The 25,063-nt window shown below is 43.4% G+C and overlaps 2 protein-coding genes across 4 annotated transcripts in view; one reads left to right on the top strand and one right to left on the bottom strand.

The window, feature by feature from the left end:
• Positions 1-18,229, top strand: part of itga11b (integrin, alpha 11b) — a 104,545-nt gene extending 86,316 nt beyond the window's left edge. For all 3 annotated transcript variants that reach the window (XM_042301318.1, XM_042301319.1, XM_042301320.1), the window contains 12 exons: positions 4,796-4,881; positions 5,570-5,774; positions 6,032-6,130; positions 8,187-8,263; positions 9,477-9,560; positions 9,673-9,763; positions 9,943-10,056; positions 12,599-12,682; positions 13,029-13,139; positions 15,661-15,756; positions 16,661-16,774; positions 17,220-18,229. In XM_042301318.1, the coding sequence (XP_042157252.1) occupies positions 4,796-4,881; positions 5,570-5,774; positions 6,032-6,130; positions 8,187-8,263; positions 9,477-9,560; positions 9,673-9,763; positions 9,943-10,056; positions 12,599-12,682; positions 13,029-13,139; positions 15,661-15,756; positions 16,661-16,774; positions 17,220-17,300 (1,242 nt within the window). In that variant the 3' untranslated portion in view covers positions 17,301-18,229. The remainder of the gene's footprint in view (positions 1-4,795; positions 4,882-5,569; positions 5,775-6,031; positions 6,131-8,186; positions 8,264-9,476; positions 9,561-9,672; positions 9,764-9,942; positions 10,057-12,598; positions 12,683-13,028; positions 13,140-15,660; positions 15,757-16,660; positions 16,775-17,219) is intronic.
• Positions 18,230-20,841: 2,612 nt separating this feature from the next.
• Positions 20,842-24,986, bottom strand: fem1b (fem-1 homolog b). Its single transcript, XM_024378956.2, has 2 exons — positions 24,212-24,986; positions 20,842-24,038 (listed from the first exon to the last, which is right to left on the bottom strand). The coding sequence occupies exons 1-2, from the start codon at positions 24,457-24,459 to the stop codon at positions 22,403-22,405; spliced, it is 1,884 nt and encodes a 627-aa protein (XP_024234724.1). The 5' UTR covers positions 24,460-24,986; the 3' UTR covers positions 20,842-22,402.
• Between the last annotated feature and the right edge of the window lie 77 nt (positions 24,987-25,063).

Here is a 25,063-nt window from a genome sequence, read left to right as displayed (position 1 = left end):
TCATTTCTGCCACTCTCAGCCTATTGCGGACCGTCTGAGCACTGATGGAGGGATTATGCGTTCCTAGGGTAACTCGGGCAGTTGTTGCTGCCATCCTGTACCTGTACCTGTTGTTACGCGTGGTCTGCCACTGCGAGAACAATCAGCTGTCCGTTCTGTCTCCCTGTAGCGCTGTCTTAGGCATCTCACAGTACGGACATTGTAATTTAATGCCCTGGCCACATCTGCAGTCCTCATGCCTCCTTGCAGCATGCCTAAGGCATGTTCACGCAGATGAGCAGGGACCCTGGGCATCTTTCTTTTGGTGTTTTTCAGAGTCAGTAGAAAGGCCTCTTTAGTGTCCTAAGTTTTCATAACTGTGACCTTAATTGCCTACCGTCTGTAAGCTGTTAGTGTCTTAACAACCGTTCCACAGGTGCATGTTCATTAATTGTTTATCTTGTTATGGCTGCAATCCCGCTAACGGGATCGATATGACAACTACCAGTGAAAATAGAGGGCGCCAAATTCAAACCACAGAAATCTCATAATTACAATTCCTAAAACATACATTTGTTTTATATAATTTTAAAGGTAATCTTGTTGTTAATCCCACCAAAGTGTCCGATTTCAAATATGCTTTTCAGCAAAAGCACTCAAACGATTATGTTAGGTCTCCACCAAACCACAATAAGCACAGCCATTTTCCAGCTAAATATCGCACTCACAAAAAAATAGAGATAAAATGAATCACTAACCTTGAATTATCTTCATCAGATGACACTCATAGGACTTCATGTTACACAATACATGCATGTTTTGTTTGATAAAGTTCATATTTATATAAAAAAATCGGAGTTTACATTGGCGTATTAGATTCACTAGTTCCAAAAACATCAAGTGATTTTGCATAGCCACATCGTTTCAACAGAAATACTCTTCATAAATGTAGATGATAATACAAGTTATACACATGGAATTATAGATATACCTCTCCTTAATGCAACCGTTGTGTCAGATTTCAAAAAAAGTTTACAGAAAAAGCACACCATGCAATAATCCGAGACGGAGCTCAGAACAGTAGCCAAATTAGCCTCCATGTTGGAGTCAACAGAAACCAGAAAATACATGATAAATGTTTCCTTAGTTTGATGAACTTCATCAGAATGCAGTCCTAGGAATCCCAGGTCCACAATAAATGCTTGATTTGTTCGAAAATGTCAGTTATTTATGTCTAATTAGCTACTTTGGTTAGAGCGTTTGGTAAACAATTCCTAAGTCACAAAGCGTGTCCACTATAACGTGACGAAATGTCCAAAAGTTCCGTAACAGTCAGTAGAAACATGTCAAACGATGTACTGAATCAATCTTTAGAATGTTGTTTACATATATCTAGAATAATATTCCGACCGGAGAATTAGAATGACTTCAGATGACCGGTGGAATGCAGGTCCTTCCCCTGTGAACGCGCATGGTGAAAGCATGCTCAACTCGTGGCAGTGGTGACTATTTCCTGTCTCATTTGACCCCCCTTCACATTAGAGTCATCAGACAAAGTTGACTGTTGACATCTAGTGGAAGGCGTAGGAAATGAAAACTCATCCATATCTCGCTGTAATTTCAATGAGAGCTTGGTTGAAGATCTGCCACCCCCAGAAAAAATCCAAACAGGAAGTGGATTTTCTCAGGATTTTGCCTGCAATATGAGTTCTGTTTTACTCATAGATGTAATTCAAACAGTTTTAAAAACTTTAGATTGTTTTCTATCCAATACTAATAATAATATGCATATATCAGCAACTGAGACTGAGGAGCTGGCCATTTACAATGGGCACCTTTTCATCCAAGCTACTCAATACTGCCCCTGCAGCTTTAAAAAGTTATGGTTCATTGAACAAGCATGGGAAACTTCTTAGGGATAGGCATCCCGCTAGCAGGACACCAGCCGACAACATCCGATGAAATTGGAGGACGCGCAATTCAAATAAATAATCATAATATTAAACATTCATGAACCTACAAGTATCTTATATAATTTAAAAGCTTAAATTCTTGTTAATCTAACTGCATTGTCGGATTTACAATAGGCTTTACGGCAAATGCATACCATGCGATCTGAGGACGGCACCCCAGGTCAACATATTTTTCAACCAGCACAGGCTTCATAAAATCACAAAATGATTCAAAAGTATATCACTTACTTTTGAAGATCTCCCTCTGTTTGCAATCGCATGGGTCCCAGCTACAACATGAATGGTTGTTTTGTTAGATAAAATCCTTTTTTATATCCCAAAAAGTCTGTTAAATTGGCTTCATTGATTTCAGTAATCCACTCGTTCAACATGCAGACAAAGTCTAAAAAGCTACCACTAAACTTCGTCCAAACAAGTCAAACAGCATTTCTATTGAATCCTCAGGTACTCTGAGGATTAAACTCTAATATTTCATACTGAAAGTAGTATGTTCAATAGGAAAGCAAAATTAGCAAGCGTGCGCCGAAAGACTGATATTGTTCCGGTGCTCTCCTCACCAAAAATCTAAATTCTTGCTTGTTTTTCAAACAACAAGCCTGAAACATTGGGTAAAGACTGTTGACATCTAGTGGAAGCCATAGGAATTGTAATCTGGGAGCCGGAATTACATAGGAACAATAGGTTTACATTATAAGAGCCTGGGACCTAAAAAAAAAAAAAATTCCGGTTGGTTTTTCTTCTGATTTTTGCCTGCCGTATCAACAATAATGGCCATGTCAGTCAGGCGGAAATTCAGGAAACTAGACTCTACCCCTAAGTAGTTTTTTAACCCTTTACAATGAAGATCTGTGAAGTTATTTGGATTTTATTAATTATCTTTGAAAGACAGGGTCCTGAAAAAGGGGCATTTTTGTTGTTGTTGCTGAGTTTAGTTACAGTGCCTTGCGAAAGTATTCGGCCCCCTTGAACTTTGCGACCTTTTGCCACATTTCAGGCTTCAAACATAAAGATATAAAACTGTATTTTTTTGTGAAGGATCAACAACAAGTGGGACACAATCATGAAGTGGAACGACATTTATTGGATATTTCAAACTTTTTTAACAAATCAAAAGCTGAAAAATTGGGCGTGCAAAATTATTCAGCCCCCTTAAGTTAATACTTTGTAGCGCCACCTTTTGCTGCGATTACAGCTGTAAGTCGCTTGGGGTATGTCTCTATCAGTTTTGCACATCGAGAGACTGAAATTTTTTCCCATTCCTCCTTGCAAAACAGCTTGAGCTCAGTGAGGTTGGATGGAGAGCATTTGTGAACAGCAGTTTTCAGTTCTTTCCACAGATTCTCGATTGGATTCAGGTCTGGACTTTGACTTGGCCATTCTAACACCTGGATATGTTTATTTTTGAACCATTCCATTGTAGATTTTGCTTTAAGTTTTGGATCATTGTCTTGTTGGAAGACAAATCTCCGTCCCAGTCTCAGGTCTTTTGCAGACTCCATTAGGTTTTCTTCCAGAATGGTCCTGTATTTGGCTCCATCCATCTTCCCATCAATTTTAACCATCTTCCCTGTCCCTGCTGAAGAAAAGCAGGCCCAAACCATGATGCTGCCACCACCATGTTTGACAGTGGGGATGGTGTGTTCGGGGTAATGAGCTGTGTTGCCTTTACGCCAAACATAACATTTTGCATTGTTGCCAAAAAGTTCAATTTTGGTTTCATCTGACCAGAGCACCTTCTTCCACATGTTTGGTGTATCTCCCAGGTGGCTTGTGGCAAACTTTAAATGACACTTTTTATGGATATCTTTAAGAAATGGCTTTCTTCTTGCCACTCTTCCATAAAGGCCAGATTTGTGCAATATACGACTGATTGTTGTCCTATGGACAGAGTCTCCCACCTCAGCTGTAGATCTCTGCAGTTCATCCAGAGTGATCATGGGCCTCTTGGCTGCATCTCTGATCAGTCTTCTCCTTGTATGAGCTGAAAGTTTAGAGGGACGGCCAGGTCTTGGTAGATTTGCAGTGGTCAGATACTCCTTCCATTTCAATATTATCGATTGCACAGTGCTCTTTGGGATGTTTAAAGCTTGGGAAATCTTTTTGTATCCAAATCCGGCTTTAAACTTCTTCACAACAGTATCTCGGACCTGCCTGCTGTGTTCCTTGTTCTTCATGATGCTCTCTGCGCTTTTAACGGACCTCTGAGACTATCACAGTGCAGGTGCATTTATACGGAGACTTGATTACACACAGGTGGATTGTATTTATCATCATTAGTCATTTAGGTCAACATTGGATCATTCAGAGATCCTCACTGAACTTCTGGAGAGAGTTTGCTGCACTGAAAGTAAAGGGGCTGAATAATTTTGCACGCCCAATTTTTCAGTTTTTGATTTGTTAAAAAAGTTTGAAATATCCAATAAATGTCGTTCCACTTCATGATTGTGTCCCACTTGTTGTTGATTCTTCACAAAAAAATACAGTTTTATATCTTTATGTTTGAAGCCTGAAATGTGGCAAAAGGTCGCAAAGTTCAAGGGGGCCGAATACTTTCGCAAGGCACTGTATATGTACATATCTACCTCAATCACCTCGTACCCCTGCACGTCGACTCAGTACTGGTACCCTCGTATATAGCCAAGTTATTGTTACTCATTGTGTATCTATTATTACTTTCATTATTACGTGTTTCACTTTTCTATTATTTCTCTATTTTGTTTATCTCTGCATTGTTAGGAAGGGGCCATAAGTAAACATTTCACTGTTAGTCCACACCAGTTGTTTATGAAGCATGTGCCCAATAACATTTGTATTTCAATTTTTGATTTGATATCTCTCTGTAGATCGCCTTCTGGAATGGCTGCGAGGGGGATGACAGCTGTGTCCCTGACCTCATCCTGCACAGTCGGACAGACCTTCTAGACCGCAGGTGACTTTTTAGCCCTCAGAAGCACACACACACAATACACGAGATGAGATGGTGTCTGTATGTCCAATCCCAAGTCATCCCTTTAGCCATTCCCCTTTACACTTCACTCTAATAGACAAGGTGGAGTTTCCCCTATACTGTTTCCACCCATCTGGAAATAGAAAAAGTTCCCCTAGGAACCCACCAATCATTGAATCATTGAATTCACCTTAAAAAGGATTGGCGTAGTGGTCTAAGGCACTGCATCGCAGTGCTAGCCATGCCACTAGAGATCCTGGTTAAAGTCCAGGCTCTATTGCAGCCGGCCGCGACCGGGAGACCAATGGGACGGCACACAATTGGCCTAGCGTCGTCTGGGTTAGGGGAGGGTTTGGCTGGCAGGGATGTTCTTGTCCCACAGCAACTCCTGTGGCGGGCCGGGCGCAGTGCACAATAACACAGTCGCCAGGTGTACAGTGTTTCCTCCAACACATTGGTGTGGCTGGCTTCCGGTTTAAGCGGGTGATGTGTCAAGAAGCAATGCGGCTTGACTGGGTTGTGATTTGGAGGATGCACGGCTCTCGACCTTCGCCTCTCCTGAGTCCGTAGGCCTCTCCCAAAACTGTAACTACTAATTGAATACCACAAAATTGGGGAGAAAAGGGGGTAAGACCGTGGCGCTAATGTTCATGTCTGTCTACGGCCAAAGGCAGTTCTGTAGGCCAAGGGAGCGGGCCGCATGGGCGCTGTGTCACCACCAGGGGGCCTCGGTGGGCTCGGAGCGAGTGGTGGAGGCATCACGCAGGAGGCTGGTGGTAGAAGCTCGTCTGGAGAACCAAGGAGAGAACGCCTATGGCACCACGCTCAACATCTCCCACTCCCACAACCTGCTCTTCTCCAGTCTCATAGTCAAGGTAGGAGAAAACGGAGGATAACCATGGTATGGTTGTGCAAACTGTTGCTGCATAGTAAAGTTCATATCATATCAGTGAGGGGAGAGGTCATACACTGACCCTTAAATGTTTCTTCAGACATGAGTTAGATAGACCACATCATGACATCTCTTACTATGTTAAGATTACAGCATAAGTAACCTATGACTGTTTGTGATCAAAGTAATACGTTAGGTCTTATTCAGCACTTGACTCAGCGTATCTCTGTCACCCTGCAGGACCACTCAGACATCCAGATTGAATGTCGTGCTGAGGACAGGGAGAGGAACGATAGGACCTGCAATGTCAGCTCACCCTTTATGAGGTCACTGACCCAGGTACTGTATCTAATCAGCATTGTTGCTGGCTCCTGCCTCGTCAGTTCATCACCCTCACTACATCTCCCACACTACATCACCTTGCCAATACTAGAGGTTTTCAATTGGACACATTTAGTTAACATTACTAGAGCCAGCATTTTTGCTTACCAAAGCATCTGACCAGGAAAAACTGAGGGACTTACGAGATTTTTGCCTTCAAGCCACAAGGTTTGGAAGAACTCCTGGCCCTTAAAGGGATAGTTCCCCCAAATTACAAATGTACACATTAGTTTCCTTACTCTGTATGCAGTCTATGTACAAGGTATAACATCAATCCATACTTTGGTTTAGTTTCCCTGGCAGTGACTGGCACTGTTTCCAAATGCTAACGTTTGAGCATTTGTGGCACGAATCCCATTCAAGTCATGGGACCGATATTAGCATTTTTCTCACATCACTTTCAAATCATCTATAAGTGCCTTTGTTGAACGTCACAATCAGTTTTAGATACTTTTGAAAGATTTGAACATGATGTGTGACAAATGCTAATATCGGTCCCATGACTTGAATGGGATTTGTTGCCTGGCTACCCAGACTCCATGCTCCGGCAAGAAGCTACGCCTCGCCCACAGACGTCAGTTTCTTCTCCACAATGAGTCTGGATCTGAGTACCTCCCTGACCCTTCATCGAATGTGAACACATTCGTCTGTCTGATTGGTCCAGAAACCGATGGGTTGGGCCAGATCCAGAACACACGTGGGTAAATCGGCTGTTTGAAAATCTGTAATTGGCTTTGATACTCTGATTGGTTAGAGACGATCCAAACGCTGATTACTTTGTTTTGTACAACACCACTTGTGCCCCTCGTCACCACAAACAATTTTAGTCTCAGACTAAAGTATGCAGTGAACAACAGCAGCAGAAGATTTTAATGTGAATCGTCAGGCTATGGGATTTGTGCCACAAATGCTAAAACGTTAGCATTTGGAAACAGTGCCAGAGAAACTAAACCAAAGCATGGATTGCTGTCATATCTTGTCCAAAAACTGCTTGCAGTGTATGGAAACCAATATGCAATTTTGTAATTTGTGTGAAATGTCCCTTTAACATGACCAAAGACATACATTCCGTATGTACAGCTTACCAGGTGAGGGTAATAAACAGAAACCTAAACCTGCAAAAAGAAGCTGTACAAAAGCTTGCATTCTCCAGCGGTCACCCAGTGCCTTAAAGACCACCGAGCCCCATTTTGGAGATTCCTCTGTCTGTCCCTGGTTGTATTCTCCTGATATACCATGGTCAGTCAGTGAGTTACAGGTCCATTCTGTGTTCTGGCTGTGAGCAGAAACCACACTCCCTATGTAGTGCAGGGTTGTCCTTCCCTTAATAGAAACCCTTAGGTGGTCAGATGAATCAGGACAAGGGGGGAATAGCACGCAGAAGTTATGAGGAATGAAAGGAAGAAATGTTTTGTAGAAGGACAATGAATTGACAGATGTTGTCTATCACAGGGCAGATGCTTCGGGCGATAATAGACTTAGTGTTTATGGTGTAATATTGATCGTTATAGCTCTTTTGCAAGGGAATATTTATGACAGTAACATACCCAAAACCTTATTATAATAATAGGTGGGCAGGTACTGCAGTGTCTTAAAGAAATCTCGTTTTTGTTCATTTTCAGTTCATTTATTTAGATTAGATTACATTGGACTAGGAAAAAAACATTTTTCTAAACTCTTAATAAGATTATATATGAAACCCCACAGTAAAGCAGTAGAGACTGTGGTGGCCCCAGTATAGGCCCTGACCTTGAGGCACCGCTTCAGTGACGGATGTCTGAAATACAATGGTGCAGATTTCCACTGGCTCTCCTTTGGAAAACCTCTGTACCATATCAGGTATAATTTGACTGGAAGTAAAAGACGAAATGTAAAACACAGCTTGTTGCCAGATACCTTAACATTTCTTAGCCTATATGAGCCTCTGTAAGTCTCTCAGTTCCTAATTTTCCAACATAAAATCTTTTTCATGTGGATGCTATGTAACTAATGGTATATGTCTTTTCTGCCCCAGGTGTCTTTCCGGCTGGAGTTTGAGTTGAGTCACTCTGTCTTCCTGGACCATGTGAGGGTTGTCCTGCAGGCTGCCAGGTAATTGACATACAGTGCATATATGAATATATTCGTAGACATACAGGTAACTGCAAAAATGAAGGAAACACCAACATAAAGCGTCTTAATAGGGCGTTGGGCCTCCACAAGCTGCCAGAACAGCTTCAATGCACCTTGGCATAGATTCTACAATTGTCTGGAACTCTATTGGAGGGATAGGACACCATTCTTCCTTGAGAAATTCTGTAATTTGGTGTTTTGTTGATGGTGGTGGAAAACGCTGTCTCAGACGCCACTCCAGAATCTCCCATAAGTGTTCAATTGGGTTGAGATCTGGTGACACACACACACACACACACACACACACACACACACACACACACACACACACACACACACACACACACACACACACACACACACACACACACACACACACACACACACACTTAAACCCCGCCCTATGCTCCTTTGAGACCCCTCTTTCAAAGTCTTCTTCAAGCCACGGTAGCCAAGATAATGGCAACTGCATTTTTATGACACGAAGCATGATGGGATGTTAATTGCTTAATTAACTCAGGAACCACACCTGTGTGGAAGCACCTGCTTTCAATATACTTTGTATCATTTACTCAAGTGTTTCCTTCATGTTGGCAGTCACCTGTATATGTTCATATTAACCATTGGTGAGGGCCTTGTATGCTCAGATACCACACTTTTAAACCTGTCCTGCCAATCACCACATTCCATTTCAGCCCCTACCCACTAGGCAGAGACATCAGTTCAACATCTAGTTTTGATGTACATTTGGTTGAGTTGTGAATTCAACGTGAAATCAACAAAAATTGTCACCATGTTATTTGATTTACCTTAAAAGTTGGATGAATAAATGATGAAATTCCCTTACGTTGATGATTTTTTCAAATCCAATCAATTTTCCACGTTGATTCAATGTCATCACATAGACTTTTTTTGAATGTCGTGGAAACAACGTTGATTCAGCCAGTTTTTTCCCATTGGGTAGCCAATACCACCAGGTAACCATCTGTTACGGACTAATGGAACCGGACCTGCTATGTTTCCACAATCACCTCCTCCTAAACAATTCATGTATGTACTGTACCCAACAGGATTGAGGTCAATTCCATTTCACTCCAGTCAATTCAGGAAGTAAATGAACTTGACCCTAACCCTGGTGTCAAACACAAACAGGGTGCAGGTGAATTATTTCATGTTGATTTGTGCTCTACAGCGATGGGGAGGAGATGAGCCCAGACGACAACATCAACAACATATTTCATCCCCTGAAGTACGAGGCAGACCTCCTGTTCACAAGGTGGGTTTCAATGAGCTGCTGAATTTAGATGATTCCACACATAAGGAGTCATTTAAAGTGTGTGTGGGGGGGGGATATTTTGTATCATCCATCCCTTTTTTCTCCACCTCAGGGACTCCAAGCCTCCTCGTTTTGAGATCAACTCAGACCACTACCGGAACAAACCCGGCAGCAGTGGTCCAATGTTTAACCTTACTTATCACGTGAGTTTCTCTCAATCGCTACCTTAACAAGACCCGACCTGCAATCCTTTGTCCAAGTTATACATATGGCCAATCTACATTATAAGTATAAATACTAAATACTGACTATAATCTGTAGACTATACATTTTTTTACATTCTCTTCAGTATCTTTATATTTATTCTCTTCTCAACGTAAAGATCCAGAATCTGGGCTTCTTCCCAGTGACAGACTTGCAGTTCGCTGTTGACGTGTTTGCTGTTACAAAGAGTGGTAACCATCTCTTCCAGATTGCCAATATCGACACTGACCAGGTGAGAGGATTATTTATTATTCAATGTTATAACGTTGCATTGTCAATATACATTAATCTACTGTATACAGTTGCGACCAAATATATTGGCAACCTGGCACCTTTCGTAGATATTCCCTATTTCTTCTCAAATAAGTTGACATTTCAAACAAAATTGTGGTCACCACTTGGTTGCACAACCTTTGGCCAAGATAACTGCAGACAAACGCTTCTTGTAGCCATCAATGAGTTTGCTGCACCTTTCTTCTGGCTATTTGGCCCACTTTTTAGCAGCAAACTGCTCTAATTCTTCAATGTTTTATGGGTGCCCTCGCGCCAACTGCTGTTTTCAGCTCTCGCCATAGGGTTTGGATGGGATTCCGATCTGGACTCTTCGCTGGCCACTTAAAAACAAATTCTTATTTTTTTTTTTCACCTTTATTTAACCAGGTAGGCTAGTTGAGAACAAGTTCTCATTTGCAACTGCGACCTGGCCAAGATAAAGCATAGCAGTGTGAACAGACAACACAGAGTTACACATGGAGTAAACAATAAACAAGTCAATAACACAGTAGAAAAAAGGAGAGTCTATATACATTGTGTGAGGAGGTAGGCGAATAATTACAATTTTGCAGATTAACACTGGAGTGATAAATGATCAGATGGTCATGTACAGGTAGAGATATTGGTGTGCAAAAGAGCAGAAAATGAAATAAATAAAAACAGTATGGGGATGAGGTAGGTAAAAATGGGTGGGCTATTTACCGATAGACTATGAACAGCGGCAGCGATCGGTTAGCTGCTCAGATAGCAGATGTTTGAAGTTGGTGAGGGAGATAAAAGTCTCCAACTTCAGCGATTTTTGCAATTTGTTCCAGTCACAGGCAGCAGAGAACTGGAACGAAAGGCGGCCAAATGAGGTGTTGGCTTTAGGGATGATCAGTGAGATACACCTGCTGGAGCGCGTGTTATGGGTGGGTGTTGCCATCGTGACCAGTGAACTGAGATAAGGCGGAGCTTTACCTAGCATGGACTTGTAGATGACCTGGAGCCAGTGGGTCTGGCGACGAAGATGTAGCGAGGGCCAGCCGACTAGAGCATACAGGTCGCAGTGGTGGGTGGTATAAGGTGCTTTAGTGACAAAACGGATGGCACTGTGATAAACTGCATCCAGTTTGCTGAGTAGAGTGTTGGAAGCAATTTTGTAGATGACATCGCCGAAGTCGAGGATCGGTAGGATAGTCAGTTTTACTAGGGTAAGTTTGGCGGTGTGAGTGAAGGAGGCTTTGTTGCGGAATAGAAAGCCGACTCTTGATTTGATTTTCGATTGGAGATGTTTGATATGAGTCTGGAAGGAGAGTTTACAGTCTAGCCAGACACCTAGGTACTTATAGATGTCCACATATTCAAGGTCGGAACCATCCAGGGTGGTGATGCTGGTCAGGCGTGCGGGTGCAGGCAGCGAACGGTTGAAAAGCATGCATTTGGTTTTACTAGCGTTTAAGAGCAGTTGGAGGCCACGGAAGGAGTGTTGTATGGCATTGAAGCTCGTTTGGAGGTTAGATAGCACAGTGTCCAAGGACGGGCTGGAAGCATATAGAATGGTGTCGTCTGCGTAGAGGTGGATCAGGGAATCGCCCGCAGCAAGAGCAAGATCATTGATATATACAGAGAATAATATGATATATATAGTAGAAATATAAGAGTCGGCCCGAGAACCTGTGGCACCCCCATAGAGACTGCCAGAGGACCGGACAGCATGCCCTCCGATTTGACACACTGAACTCTGTCTGCAAAGTAATTGGTGAACCAGGCAAGGCAGTCATCCGAAAACCGAGGCTACTGAGTCTGCCGATAAGAATATGGTGATTGACAGAGTCGAAAGCCTTGGCAAGGTCGATGAAGACGGCTGCACAGTACTGTCTTTTATCGATGGCGGTTATGATATCGTTTAGTACCTTGAGCGTGGCTGAGGTGCACCCGTGACCGGCTCGGAAACCAGATTGCACAGCGGAGAAGGTACGGTGGGATTCGAGATGGTCAGTGACCTGTTTGTTGACTTGGCTTTCGAAGACCTTAGATAGGCAGGGCAGGATGGATATAGGTCTGTAACAGTTTGGGTCCAGGGTGTCTCCCCCTTTGAAGAGGGGGATGACTGCGGCAGCTTTCCAATCCTTGGGGATCTCAGACAATATGAAAGAGAGGTTGAACAGGCTGGTAATAGGGGTTGCGACAATGGCGGCGGATAGTTTCAGAAATAGAGGGTCCAGATTGTCAAGCCCAGCTGATTTGTACGGGTCCAGGTTTTGCAGCTCTTTCAGAACATCTGCTATTTTCAATGACAGCCTAGGAACAGTGGGTTAACTGCCTGTTCAGGGGCAGAACGACAGATAAAATAAAGTGTTGCCAAAACTCCATAGAAAGCAGGAACCTAGGAAGAACCCTAGAGGAATCAGGCTCTGAGGGGTGGCCAGTCCTCTTCTAACTATACTGGACTGTACCCTGTGTCTGTGTGTAGCTACCGGATGACAGATTAAAACTCTCTCTCGCTCTCTCCTCACCAGGCGGTTAGCTCTAACTGTGTCCTCCCAAATCACATGACTCCAAGCCATGTTTTCCCTGAAGATCTCTCACACGTCCCACAGCTGGTAAGTATTGGTTATCTGCCTATGTGTCTAGTGTGGTTGTGTATGTACTGAAGTACTACCCAGATGGCAAAACTGGTGCTGTCATTTCAACCAGAAACTGGTTGGAATAACATTACTAAGATATCATTTCGACCAGAAACTGGTTGGAATAAAAATTAATATGTCATTTCAACCAAAAACTGGTTGGAATAACTTTACTTTGATATCATTTCAACCAGAAACTGGTTGGAATAAAAATGACTGTGATGTCATTTCAACCGGTTTTGCAACTGGTTATGGAGTATGCAGCATATGGGCTATTAGGACAGTATCATGTTGATGACAATCCTTGTTATGTGTTGTGCAGAATCACTCCAACAGCATGACGTTGCCAATGCAGTGCAGACTCAACGTGCCTGCGTACAGGGAGGTCAGAGTGACAGTCAGGGGGCGTCTGCACCTCCAAGCTCTCTTTGCTGTGAGTTTGACATTACTTCTGCACTCCGCTGACATTCAGTACGCCTATTCCACTCTTTCTCGATAACTCTTTCAAACTTTGACCATTTTAGAAGATATGTGTCAATAGCATCCACGTTTCAAGTTTTAATGTCACGTGCACAAGTACAGTGAAATGGCTTTCTTGCACGTTCTAATGTACAATGTAATAATCAATATCAATGTAGTACTAAAAATAACATGAGGCAGAACAAAAACAACAACTAAAAATAACACAAGAAACACACAAGAAACACAAACTAAGAAGAACACGAGAAGTAAGAATCTATTTACAGGGTCAATTCCAATAGCATATTTACATTGTGCAGAGATACTGGAGTGATAGAGGCAGATACAGTTGAAGTCAGAAGTTTACATGCAATTAGATTGGAGTCATTAAAACTTGTTTTTCTACCACTCCACAAATTTCTTGTTAACAAACTATAGTTTGGGAAGTCGGTTAGGACATCTACTTTGTGCATGACACAAGTAATTTTCCCAACAATTGTTTACAGACAGGTTATTTCACATATAATTAATTCACTGTATCACAATTCCAGTGGGTCAGAAGTTGACATATACTAAGTTAACTGTGCCTTTAAACAGCTTGGAAAATTCCAGAAAATTATGTCATGGCTTTATAAGCTTTTGATAGGCTAATTGACATCATTTGAGTCAATTGGAGGTGTACCTGTGGATGTATTTCAAGGGCTACCTTCAAACTCAGTGCCTCTTTGCTTGACATCATGGGGAAATCAAAAGAAATCAGCCAAGACCTCAGAAAGTCTGGTTCATCCTTGGGAGCAATTTCCAAATGCCTGAAGGTACCACCTTCATCTGTACAAACAACAGTACGCAAGTATAAACATCATGGGACCACGCAGCCGTCATACCGCTCAGGAAGGAGACCCATTCTGTCTCCTAGAGATTAACGTACTTTGGTGCGAAAAGTGCAAATCAATCCCAGAACAGCAAAGGACCTTGTGAAGATGCTGGAGGAAAGAGGTACAAAAGTATCTATATCCACAGTAAAGCGAGTCCTATATCGACATAATCTGAAAGGCCGCTCAGCAAGGAAGAAGCCACTGCTCCATAACCGCCATAAAAAAAGCAAGACTACGGTTTGCAACTGCACATGGGGACAATGATCGTACTTTTTGGAGAAATGTCCTCTGGTCTGATGAAACAAAAATAGAACTGTTTGGCCATAATGACCATTGTTATGTTTGGAGGAAAAAGGGGGAGGCTTGCAAGCCGATGAACATCATCCCAACCGTGAAGCACGGGGGTGGCAGCATCATGTTGTGGGGGTGCTTTGCTGCAGGAGAGACTGGTGCACTTCACAAAATAGATGTCATCATGAGGCAGGAAAAATATGTGGATATATATTGAAGCAATATCTCAAGACATCAGTCAGGAAGTTAAAGCTCGGTCGCACATGGGTCTTCCAAATGTACACTGACCCCAAGCATACTTCCAAAGTTATAACAAAATGGCTTAAGGACAACAACGTCATGGTATTGGAGTGCCCATCACAAAGCCCTTGTCCTCAATCATATAGAGAATTTGTGGGCAGAACTGAAAAAGCATGTGCGAGCAAGGAAGCCTACAAACCTGACTCAGGTTGGTGTCAGCTCTGTCAGGTGGAATGGGCCAAAATTCACCCAATTTATTGTGGGAAGCTTGTGGAAGGCTACCCGAAACGTTTGATTGAAGTTAAAGAATTTAAAGGCAATGCTACCAAATACTAAATGAGTGAATGTAAACTTCTGACCCACTGGGAATGTGATGAAAAAAAATAAACCTGAAATAAATCATTATCTCTACTATTATTCTTACATTTCTCATTCTTAAAATAAAGTGGTGATCCTAATTGACCTAAAACAGGGAATATTTATTTGGAATTAATGTTAAAAAAAATTGAGTTTAAATGTATTTGGCCAAGGTGTATGTAAACCTCCGGCTTCAAATGTGTGTATAGGGATAAGGTGACTAGGCACCAGGATCTATGATAAACAGAGTAGCAACAGTGTAAATTAAGATGTATGCGAGTGTGTGTGCTTGTGTATAGTCAGTATAAATGTGCATGCATGTTATGTGTGTGTTGGAGTGTCAGTGTGCGTGAGTGTGTAGAGTCCTGTGAGTGTGCATAGAGACAGTACAAAAAATATATAAATACAAGGGTCAACTCAGATAGTCCGTGTAGCCATTTTGTTAGCTATTTAGCAGTCTTATGGCTTGGGGATAGAAGCTATTCAGGAGCCTTTAAGTGTCAGACTGTTGCTCCAGTACCGCTTAATGTTCGGGTGTTTAGCCTTCACAACAGTGCACGTGTGTGTGGACCATTTTAAGTCCTGATCTGGTCCCGAGGCAAAAATTTTGAATCGCCTCTTTAATGTAAAGAACTTTCAATTCCTTATTGTTCTTTAATGTCACTTGTTGATGACTGAGTTATTTGTTCATTGCAATTATAGTTATTTTCTTGTTAAACTCTTTGCTGATAGGTGAAGTTTAAAACTCTGGAGTTGGTGACAGCAGCCTCCATAGAACTGAGTCCGTCCAGTCCCGTGTTCCTGCATGAGGAGAGGCCAACACGACACGTAAGACCCAGCAGCGTCCAACTCAGACTTCATATGCTTCATAACAGCCTGAAGGAATGGGCTGGTTTGAGTGTAGTTAATGAAGTGTACTTAGTCCCCCTGTTGAACACCCACATTTGTTTGGCTTGCCAGTGCAGTGAGGCCTAAGAACTAGGAGGACCAGGAGAATGTGGTGATAGTTGCTCAGATATATGTGGTTATGGTTCCACCTTCTGGCAGAAAGTGATACTGATTACTTTGCTGTTGTAGATGCCTTTCATTTGTTATGTTACAATTTCACTACACTTCAAACCACAGGTTCAACTTGATAACTTGAACAGGCAGTCATTTCCAAGGTTTATTTCAATCACTCGGTTGTGGTCAGTTTATTTTTATTAGACGCTAAACACACCAAATAATAATACATTTATTCAACTTCTATAGCGCTTTGAATAACTGAAATAAGGCGCGGATTCAATCCGATTGCGCTTTGTCGGCTATGTGCCATTTAAAGGTAATGGCCGAGAGCACAACGTGACTGGTTGAATCGTGGCCTAAACCTAAAAGGGATGAAAAAAACAAAACAAGAAACAAACGAGCAATATATCATGAGTACTGAGTAGCCAAGCTAGGCCAAATCTTTTGAGTGCATCCTCCAAATGATGGCGTGACGGTCATGAGATGTTCTAAAAGTTTATGGATTGAGCCGAGGGAGTTGGTCAGGGAGATTGATGATGGAGTGTGCCGGTATGACCTATACACATTATATGTTCATGTAAATCCACATTTTAGACCACCAGTCATAGAGAATGAAAAACATTTCAGACCGCATTAAATGTATGTTTGTTGACCGTTTACTCGCCGCAAAGTCCAGCCAAACCAGATCCCCCATACATGCCTGAGTCCAGTGTAATTTCCCCTCTAGATAATCCTGGAGATGAGAAAGGAGGAAGATTACAAAATTCCCATCTGGATTATAGTAGGGAGCACACTGGGTGGTCTGCTGCTGCTAGCCTTGCTCATCCTGGCTCTATGGAAGGTAGGAATGAATCAATGTCATCCTGCATAAATCTTCATTATAATAAAGCAATAAGGCACGAGGGGGTGTCGTATATGACTAATAAACCACGGCTAAGGGCTATTCTTATGCACAACATAACACAGAGTGCCTGGATACAGCTCTTAACAGTGGTATGTATAGTGGTCATATACCACAAACCCCTGAGGTGCCTTATTGCTATTATAAACTGGTAACCAACATAGAACAGTAAAAATATTTGTGGGGTCATACCCGTGGTATACGATCTGACATACCATGGCTTTCAGCCAATCAGCATCCAGGTGCCAAACTACCTGGTTTATAATCAATGACCTGGTGTATAATCAAGGATAACTCAGCCTTTCTACCAGTATGTTGCTCCCTGTAGACACCTGGTGAAGGGTTTTGGTTTCACTCTTTCCCCTCTCTGTTTCTGCCTTCCCAGCTTGGCTTCTTCAACAGGCAGAAACAGAGAGAGGAAGAGGAGGAGCAAGTAGGCAACGGGAAGATGCCAGAGGAGCGGTAACCATGGCAACAGTGCAGACCCGCATCAGCCCCATCACTCAGGGACCCCCAGCACACCCCCAGACAAGACTGTGGGCGTGACTTCGGTGTCCATATTCCCCTTGGCTGAACAGCACCCGTCTTGCACTGCCGAGCCTTCTTACTCGCTGTCTTAGAACCCGACAGAAGCTCCCGGCCCACCTGCGTCTCTCTTATGACTGAGGAACTTCAACAGACTGACACCATCTGGACAAGACTGAGGTCCTGGTTATCAGTCAGCCTTTATGACCTATCATCATCATCACCACAAAGCCAAATGACAATCTTTCACCAGAGCAATGACCACAGAATATTTTTCTAAGAAAGTGTGCCTGAATATAATAGAGTGAATGGAATAAGCCCATCATTAATATAAGGCCAAAGAAAACCAGGCAGCCTGTTCAGAACACAAGATTACCTATAATGGCTGATGATTTTTTGGGCTTTTGCTATGGCGTTTCTCAAATATGCAACAGCAACGACCTACTCATTTATTTTGGAAGAGAACATGACGCAACTGAAATATTATATTGTATTTGCAAATGCCATATTCTATAGCTGATGCACTTTTGTCGTATAACGATAAACTTGAATTGTGTACATATCCAACTGTGCCTTCACAACTGAATTAAGTTGTCGATGACTGTTAAAGTGGCATTACTATACAACTACATAATATTAACTTAAGGCTATTGTGCAACAACATTGTCAGATGTATGTACACCAATACGAGGCTGCTTTGCACCGTGGCGTACAACCTGTGGATTTATATATGAACACAGATGACCTGGGGTCCTAGAAAGGATCTCAAGGAAGATGCAATGATGGCCATGTAGAAATCATTAAAGCATGCCAAGTGGTTTATAAAGAGTTCATGAGTTTTCTATGTGTAATTAAATCTGTATACTGTAACCACAGAGTGAATTGGTCAGCTTCCACATGCAATGAAACGTGTGTGATATATTGGTGGAATCATCTGTTTTAGAGAAGATTTAAGCCCACAGTTGTTCTGACTCAATCCAGAGGCCATCTGGTATGCGGGTCATTGCATGTGACATCAGACAAATTTTGGCACTATCCACTTGGATTTCTGACAAAATTGCCACGTAAAATTTTCCCTCCGGAGACTGCAGAGGACCAATGTCAATACATTTGGTTGTGTACTCACTCATAAGCAGTTTTGGTGTCATATTAAAAGGGAGATATTTATAGATACCTTTGATAATTATACCTGAAGAAATATTAATTGCACGCAGGTATAAAAGGAAAGTATAAGAAATATTAATATCAAGGCAAAAACGTATCACTTTACACATGGAGTGATATAGAAATCGTTCTAGTCCCACAACTTCTGACAGAAATAGTTTCACTTCGACTTTTGATAGCTGTCTGATTAAATACATGAAATAAATTGCATTAGCTTGAAAGGGGAATGAAAAAACCAATGAGCTAATGGGAAACACTGAGCTTTAATATGACACCAACTTTGTACATATGCAGTATCTTTCATGTCTTCAAAGCATTAGTCTTTCCAAAAAACATGTAAACTGCTGAAGAAAAAAAAACTGTTAAACTGTCTTTGGGTTCATTTGCATCCATTACCCCAAATACAAAATATTAAAATAGAAATACCTGATATACAGTACCAGTCAAAAGTTTGCACAGACCCCTACTCATTCATTGGTTTTCTTAATTTGTACTATTTTCTACATTTTAGAATAATAGTGAAGACAACAAAACTATGAAATAACACATTGAACCATGTAGTGCTATACAAATCAAAATACAAAAAACAGCTTTTCACACATTCTCTCAACCAGCTCCATGAGGTAGACACCTGGAATGCATTTCAATTAATAGGTGTGCCTTGTTCAAAGTGAATTTCTTTCCTTCTGAATGCATTTGAGCCAATCAGTCGTGTTGTGACAAGGTGGTGTGTGTGTGTGGGTGGGGGGGTATACAGAAGATAGCCCTATTTGGTAAAAGACCAGAACAGCTCAAGTATGCAGATAAACGACAGTCCATCACCACTTCAAGACATGAAGGTCAATCAATCTGGAAAATTTCAAGAACTTTGAAAGTTTCAAGTGTAGTCGCAAAAACCATCAAGCGCTATGATGAAACTGGCTCTCATGAGGACCACCACAGGAAAGGAAGACCCAGAGTTACCTCTGCTGCAGAGGATAAGTTCATTAGTTACCCTTCTCAGAAATAGTTCAAGTAACGGACACAACATCAACTGTTCAAAGGAGACTGCGTGAATCAGGCCTTCATGGTCGAATTGCTGCAAAGAAACAACTAATAAAGGACACCAATAAGAAGAGACTTGCTTGGGCCAAGAACAATGAGCAATGGACATTAGACAGGTGAAATCTGTCCTTTGGTCTGACGAGTGCAATGTCGAGATTTTTGGTTCCAACCTCCGTGTCTTTGTGAGATGCAGAGTAGGCGAACAGATGATCTCTGCATGTGTGGTTCCCACCGTGAAGCATGGAGGAGGTGGTGGTGATGGTTTGGGGGTGCTTTGCTGGTGACATTGTCAGTGATTTATTTAGAATTCAAGGCACACTTAACCAGCATTGCTACCACAGCATTCTGCAGCGATACACTATCCCATCTGATTTGAGCTTAGTGGAACTATCAGTTGTTTTTTTAGCAGGGCAATGACCCAACACACCTCCAGGCTGTGTAAGGGCTATTTGACCAAGGAGAGTGAAAGAGTGCTGCATCAGATGACCGGGCCTCCACAATCACCCGACCTCAACCCAACTGAGATGGTTTGGGATGAGTTGGACCGCAGAGTGAAGGAAAAGCAGCCAACAAGTGCTCAGCATGTGGGAACTCCTTCAAGACGGTTGAAAAAGCATTCTCGGTGAAGCTGGTTGAGAGAATGCCAAGAGTATGCAAAGCTGTCATCAAGTCTAAGGGTGGATACTTTGAAAAATCTCAAATATGAAATATATTTTGATTTGTTTAGGGCTCCAGAGTGGCGCAGCAGTGTATCTCAGTGTGAGATGCATCACCACAGACCCGGGTTCAATTCCAGGCTGTATCACAACAGGCCGTGATTGGGAGTCCCATAGGGTGGCACACAATTGGCCCAGTGTCGTCCAGGTTAGGGTTTGCCCGTCATTGTAAATAAGAATTTTTTTCTTAACTGACTTGCCTAGTTAAAGGTTAAATAAAATAACAATACTTTTTTTTGGTTACTACACGATTCCATGTGTTATTTCATAGTTTGTAGAATAATAGTGAAAACACAATGTAGAAAAATGTAAAAAATAAAGAAAAACCCTTGAATGAGTAGGTGTGTCCAAACTTTTGACTGGTAATGTACATACATTCTCCACTCCAGATTTTTTTTTAAACAGTGTCACACCGTAAAAGCCAAATCGGATCAAATCAATAGCGAGAGCATTTAAATAGTCTTAACACGCACTCCCTTTTAAAGTAGAAAGCACACTTAACGGCACGCTATGGTCACAGTATCACTTCGATGAAAATCAAAGAAAAATCGGCAGAAATCACCTTTCATTCTCAGCTTTAATCTCTGACCATCTGATTGGGAAACAGAACAAGGACAGACTGTACAAATCGTTGGTTATTATGGACAAACGACATGTTGCAAGCATGAGGGAAAAGACTATAGGCCTACATTCAACCCCGCCAGGAACATTCCAGAGTCCTTCCCTCGTTCTCAGCATGCGCACCCACACACAAATCCAAGAGACGTAGAATGGAAGACATGCTCAAACATCAATACGAGCAGCATCCATTTAAAGGCCCGTATGAGGTCATACTCAGCCAAAGCCATGGAGTCTCCACAGACAGCCGCCAAGCTCGTTCCCTCACACTGTAGCAAAGCTCATCAGGATGGCCAACAACCCACATGCGTTGGTGACTTGGTTGAAAGGGGACATCTACGCCTAATTACTCCGATAGAGATAATCTAAATAGAATCACAGGCACATCTTTACCAGTCAGTGTTTGTGTAAAAGAAAGCTCCTTTTACATCTAGTTCCACAGATGTTTTTTCCATAAAAATATATCTTCAAACATACCCTCTTAAATAAAACTTTTTGTTTTTTTTAAATATCAGTTATGAAAGAAAAATAAAATACTCCTATTATAAGTATAAAGTGCTGTCCAGCAGTTTCTCTCTCTCTACTGTGTGGGTTGGCTCGCTGTTCTTCTAGAGAAATCTGAAACGATCTGTATTTATAATGCAATACTCAATCACCAGTCATGAGTTTGGAACCAAACATAGGCAGACAATCCAACTAGAAATGAGAATCACAAGGCAAACCAATGTCAAAATGTAGACATCAGTGGAACTGTGACAACTTTAAAGAGCAATGGGTGACTGAAATAAAAGAAAGTCCCACAAGATCTCTGCGTCACTGTCTAACACACAAGTTTGACTGGCTGCTTGGCAAAGCCGTGCATTTCTTGCTTATTCTCTATCGCCAAGACTAACTACTACCGTCTCACCTCCCAGCCTTTCTCTGACTGACACACATTCGCTCCCTCAAACACACACCAACAAACCACTGACCCCCATAATCATTGCAACATGGCACACAACATCCCTGCAACAGGCAAACATGATAAGGCAAAAATAATCAAGAGTGTAATGTTACTTTTCATGGTTGCGGACCCAGCTGGATGTCTGGGACAATTGGATCCATGCAGTACAAGCTGTCAAATGGTCCTGCTGTTGTCACCATTGTGTGGATGCTTGGCTGTGCCAAGTATTCTCTTTGGAACACTCTGGGAAAGTGAAAGCACAAAGCAGGCTGTCAATTTCCTCATTCTGCTGGTGACACCCAGTAGTCAGAATGACAACCACAGAGAGTAACACACTTCAGTAAGAGATCTGGAGAACGAGAACATGGGCGCTCCTGCTGGTACTCGCAATTCATACTTATAATAGAGAAAAAGGGAACCATTGTTAAAAACCACAATGTGTCAAACTGTTCATAATCATCCCCAGCCAGCACCGTTCTGATTTGTTAGAAAATTATAACAAAACAAAAAAAGAACAAGAGATTCTAATTGTTTAAAAGGTCTCCATGGCCAGGTGGATCAGTGGAACTCCACAAACTCCTCCAGAGTCTTAGGGATCTGGTTGCGGTATGTGATTTGGTGCTGGCGAACGGCCCGCGACGCCAGGCACTTGAGGCTCATCTTCATCTGGGTCTTGAGCAGGATCTCCGACACTCCCGTGGTGCTTTTGTCCAGTGGCGTCTTCTTTTGCTTGTTGGTCATGTCAGTGTGGGCGCCCGCTTCCACCAGACTGATGATGATGGCGTGCAGCGTCAGGAAGTCGCTGATGGGCCGGTTGTACTGCACAATGATGTGCAGCGGACTGTTGCCCTCGTGGTCCACCGCGTTCACCTGTGCGCCACAGTCCAGCAGCAGCTTTGTTACCTGCGCGTTGGGAAAGGTGCACACATCGTTGGTGTGGAAGTCGTCCACTGGAGTGCTGGAGCTGATGGCCAGGTGCAAGAGGGACGAGCCCTCCCGCGAGCGCGGGTCCAGCTGGATCAGGTTGTAGATCTGCTTGTTGATGCGGGCGCGCTCCTCCTCACCACACACTGTCTTGGTGCTGATGCACACCAGGTAAAGGAAGGTGAACACGTTGGACTCGTAGTTGTCCATGGCCGTGTGAAGCTCGGCCTCAGGCGCTGCTTCCACCCTGGCCATGCTCCTCTGGATCTCCAGCACGCTGCAGTGCAGCACCTGCTTCACTGGCTCCGCCCCCACCGGCTCCTTCAGGTGCACCATCTGGGAAAAGACCTGGGCGAAGCGCAGCAGGTCCTTGTGAGTGTTGCGGTTGCCCTTCTGGCGCAGGAGCAGCGCGTGCAGCCACAGCTTGATGCACTGGTCGAACTCCATGTTGTCGGCATACACGGCACCCCGGTAGATGATGGGGTGTGACACGTCGATGTTGTCCGAGCCCAGGATGCGCTCGCGCACCATCAGGCCCTCCATGTGCAGCGCATTGCGGTCCGCCCGGATGGCCTCCAGCTCCTGCGGGGTGCGGCATTCGCCCCTACCGCCGTAGGCCTCGATGGGTGGCAGCAGCTCCTTGGCGATGAGGGCGTTGAGATCACGGTGGCGCTCCAGCATGGCCAGGTAGAGGTAGTGGTAGGTCTTGAGGATGTCATAGTTCTCCCGGTCGTTGGCGAACGAGGCACCCAGGAGCTCCAGAGCCTCGATGCGGCTGTGTGGGTCACACTCAGCGTGCAACAGCAGCAACTCCACCACATCCGCCTTGCAGCTCTCCGCCGCCACTTTGAGCGGCGTCATGCCATGGCCGTTCACCACCATGGCGGCCTGGCAGCGCACCAGCTCCTTCACAATGTCCAGGTGGCCTGCCTCAGCAGCAAAGTGCAGGGCAGTGGCCCCGCAGTGGGCCTTGGCATTGGGGTCAGCGCCATGCTCCAGCAGAAAGCCCACCACGTCCGTGTGGCCCTTGTAGGCGGCGATCATCAGGCAGGTGTTGTCATACTTGTTGGCAATGCCGATGTTGGCCTGGTGTTCCACCAGGTATTTCACAATGTCCAGGCGCCCGTCAAAGCAGGCCGCTCTCAGGGGGGTGGAGTTGGTGACAGTGGTGTGGTTGACATTCGCCTGGTGGCACACCAACTGGCGGACCACCTCAAAGTGTCCTGCGCCAGCCGAACACCACAAGGCGGTGGCCCCATCAATGACATACCTGAAGGAGGGAGAAGAGATGGGTCAAATGAATTACCCAGAAAATAATTCCAGCAAATAATGCATTTGACATAAAAGACCATTACGGTGCTTAATTTTCCCACCATTGCCAGCAGAAATAAAGTGCAATCACACACAATTGACTGACCAATGATTCAATTAATGAATACTAACCCGTCAAATCTGACTGTGCCAGTCTGTTCAGTATCCACCTTGTAGTGATCCAGCAGCAGCCTCACAACTTTGTCGTGTCCGTTTCGAGATGCAATGATGAGAGGAGTTGACCGTTGGCCAGCGAGGTGGGTCACGTAACTCAGTAAATATCGTGTCTCAGCCTCGGAGTGGTTGAGCAGCAGGGCGGCCAACGTCAGGACTCGGCCCTCAGCAGCCGCTTTGTATACGTACCCGGCAAGCGAGTCCATCCAAGCCCAGCACGTCGCCGGCACCTTCGCCTTCTTCGCAAGTGTCGCCCACTAGATGTACTACTCCAACGCAGCCCGCCTCCCATTAAAATACCGAAACAAGGTTATTCAGTGCTCACATGAAAAACTCAATTGAGCTTGGTTGATACAGTAATTCGTTTGACTGAAACCCATTATTTCAAAGCACAAAACAAGCTGCATCCAAACTAATTCGTATTGTTTGTTTGGGCTAACTTCTGGATTCAATTATCAACTTTGTTGTCCCCAATTTCGGTGGCACCGAGCTAGCTAGCTAATGCATCATCTGAAGATAGCTAGCTAGCAAGCTCACATTCAAAACCGTGCAAGTATCAGAACTTCGTGCTGTTAAATCTCGCTTCTCTTGAATTACAGTACTCCCCTTTAAACACGTTAAAGCAGACAAGGTCAAAGAAGAATGCAGTCGGCTATATTAGCCAACAAATGTAAATGTTTTGAGAACAGAGCAAGGCTATCAACGTCTTGTCAGCAACACTTTTTAAAAAAGTACTTCCGGGTCACGGAATTTCGGAAATCTTCTAAATAAAAGTCCCCACGAAATAGAAGAAAAGTGAAAATAACCAGT

This window comes from Oncorhynchus tshawytscha, linkage group LG19, assembly GCF_018296145.1.
Source record: "Oncorhynchus tshawytscha isolate Ot180627B linkage group LG19, Otsh_v2.0, whole genome shotgun sequence".
NCBI lineage: Eukaryota > Metazoa > Chordata > Actinopteri > Salmoniformes > Salmonidae > Oncorhynchus > Oncorhynchus tshawytscha.
Note: the sequence above shows the minus strand (reverse complement) of the source record. Positions and strands in the feature narration are given on the sequence as shown.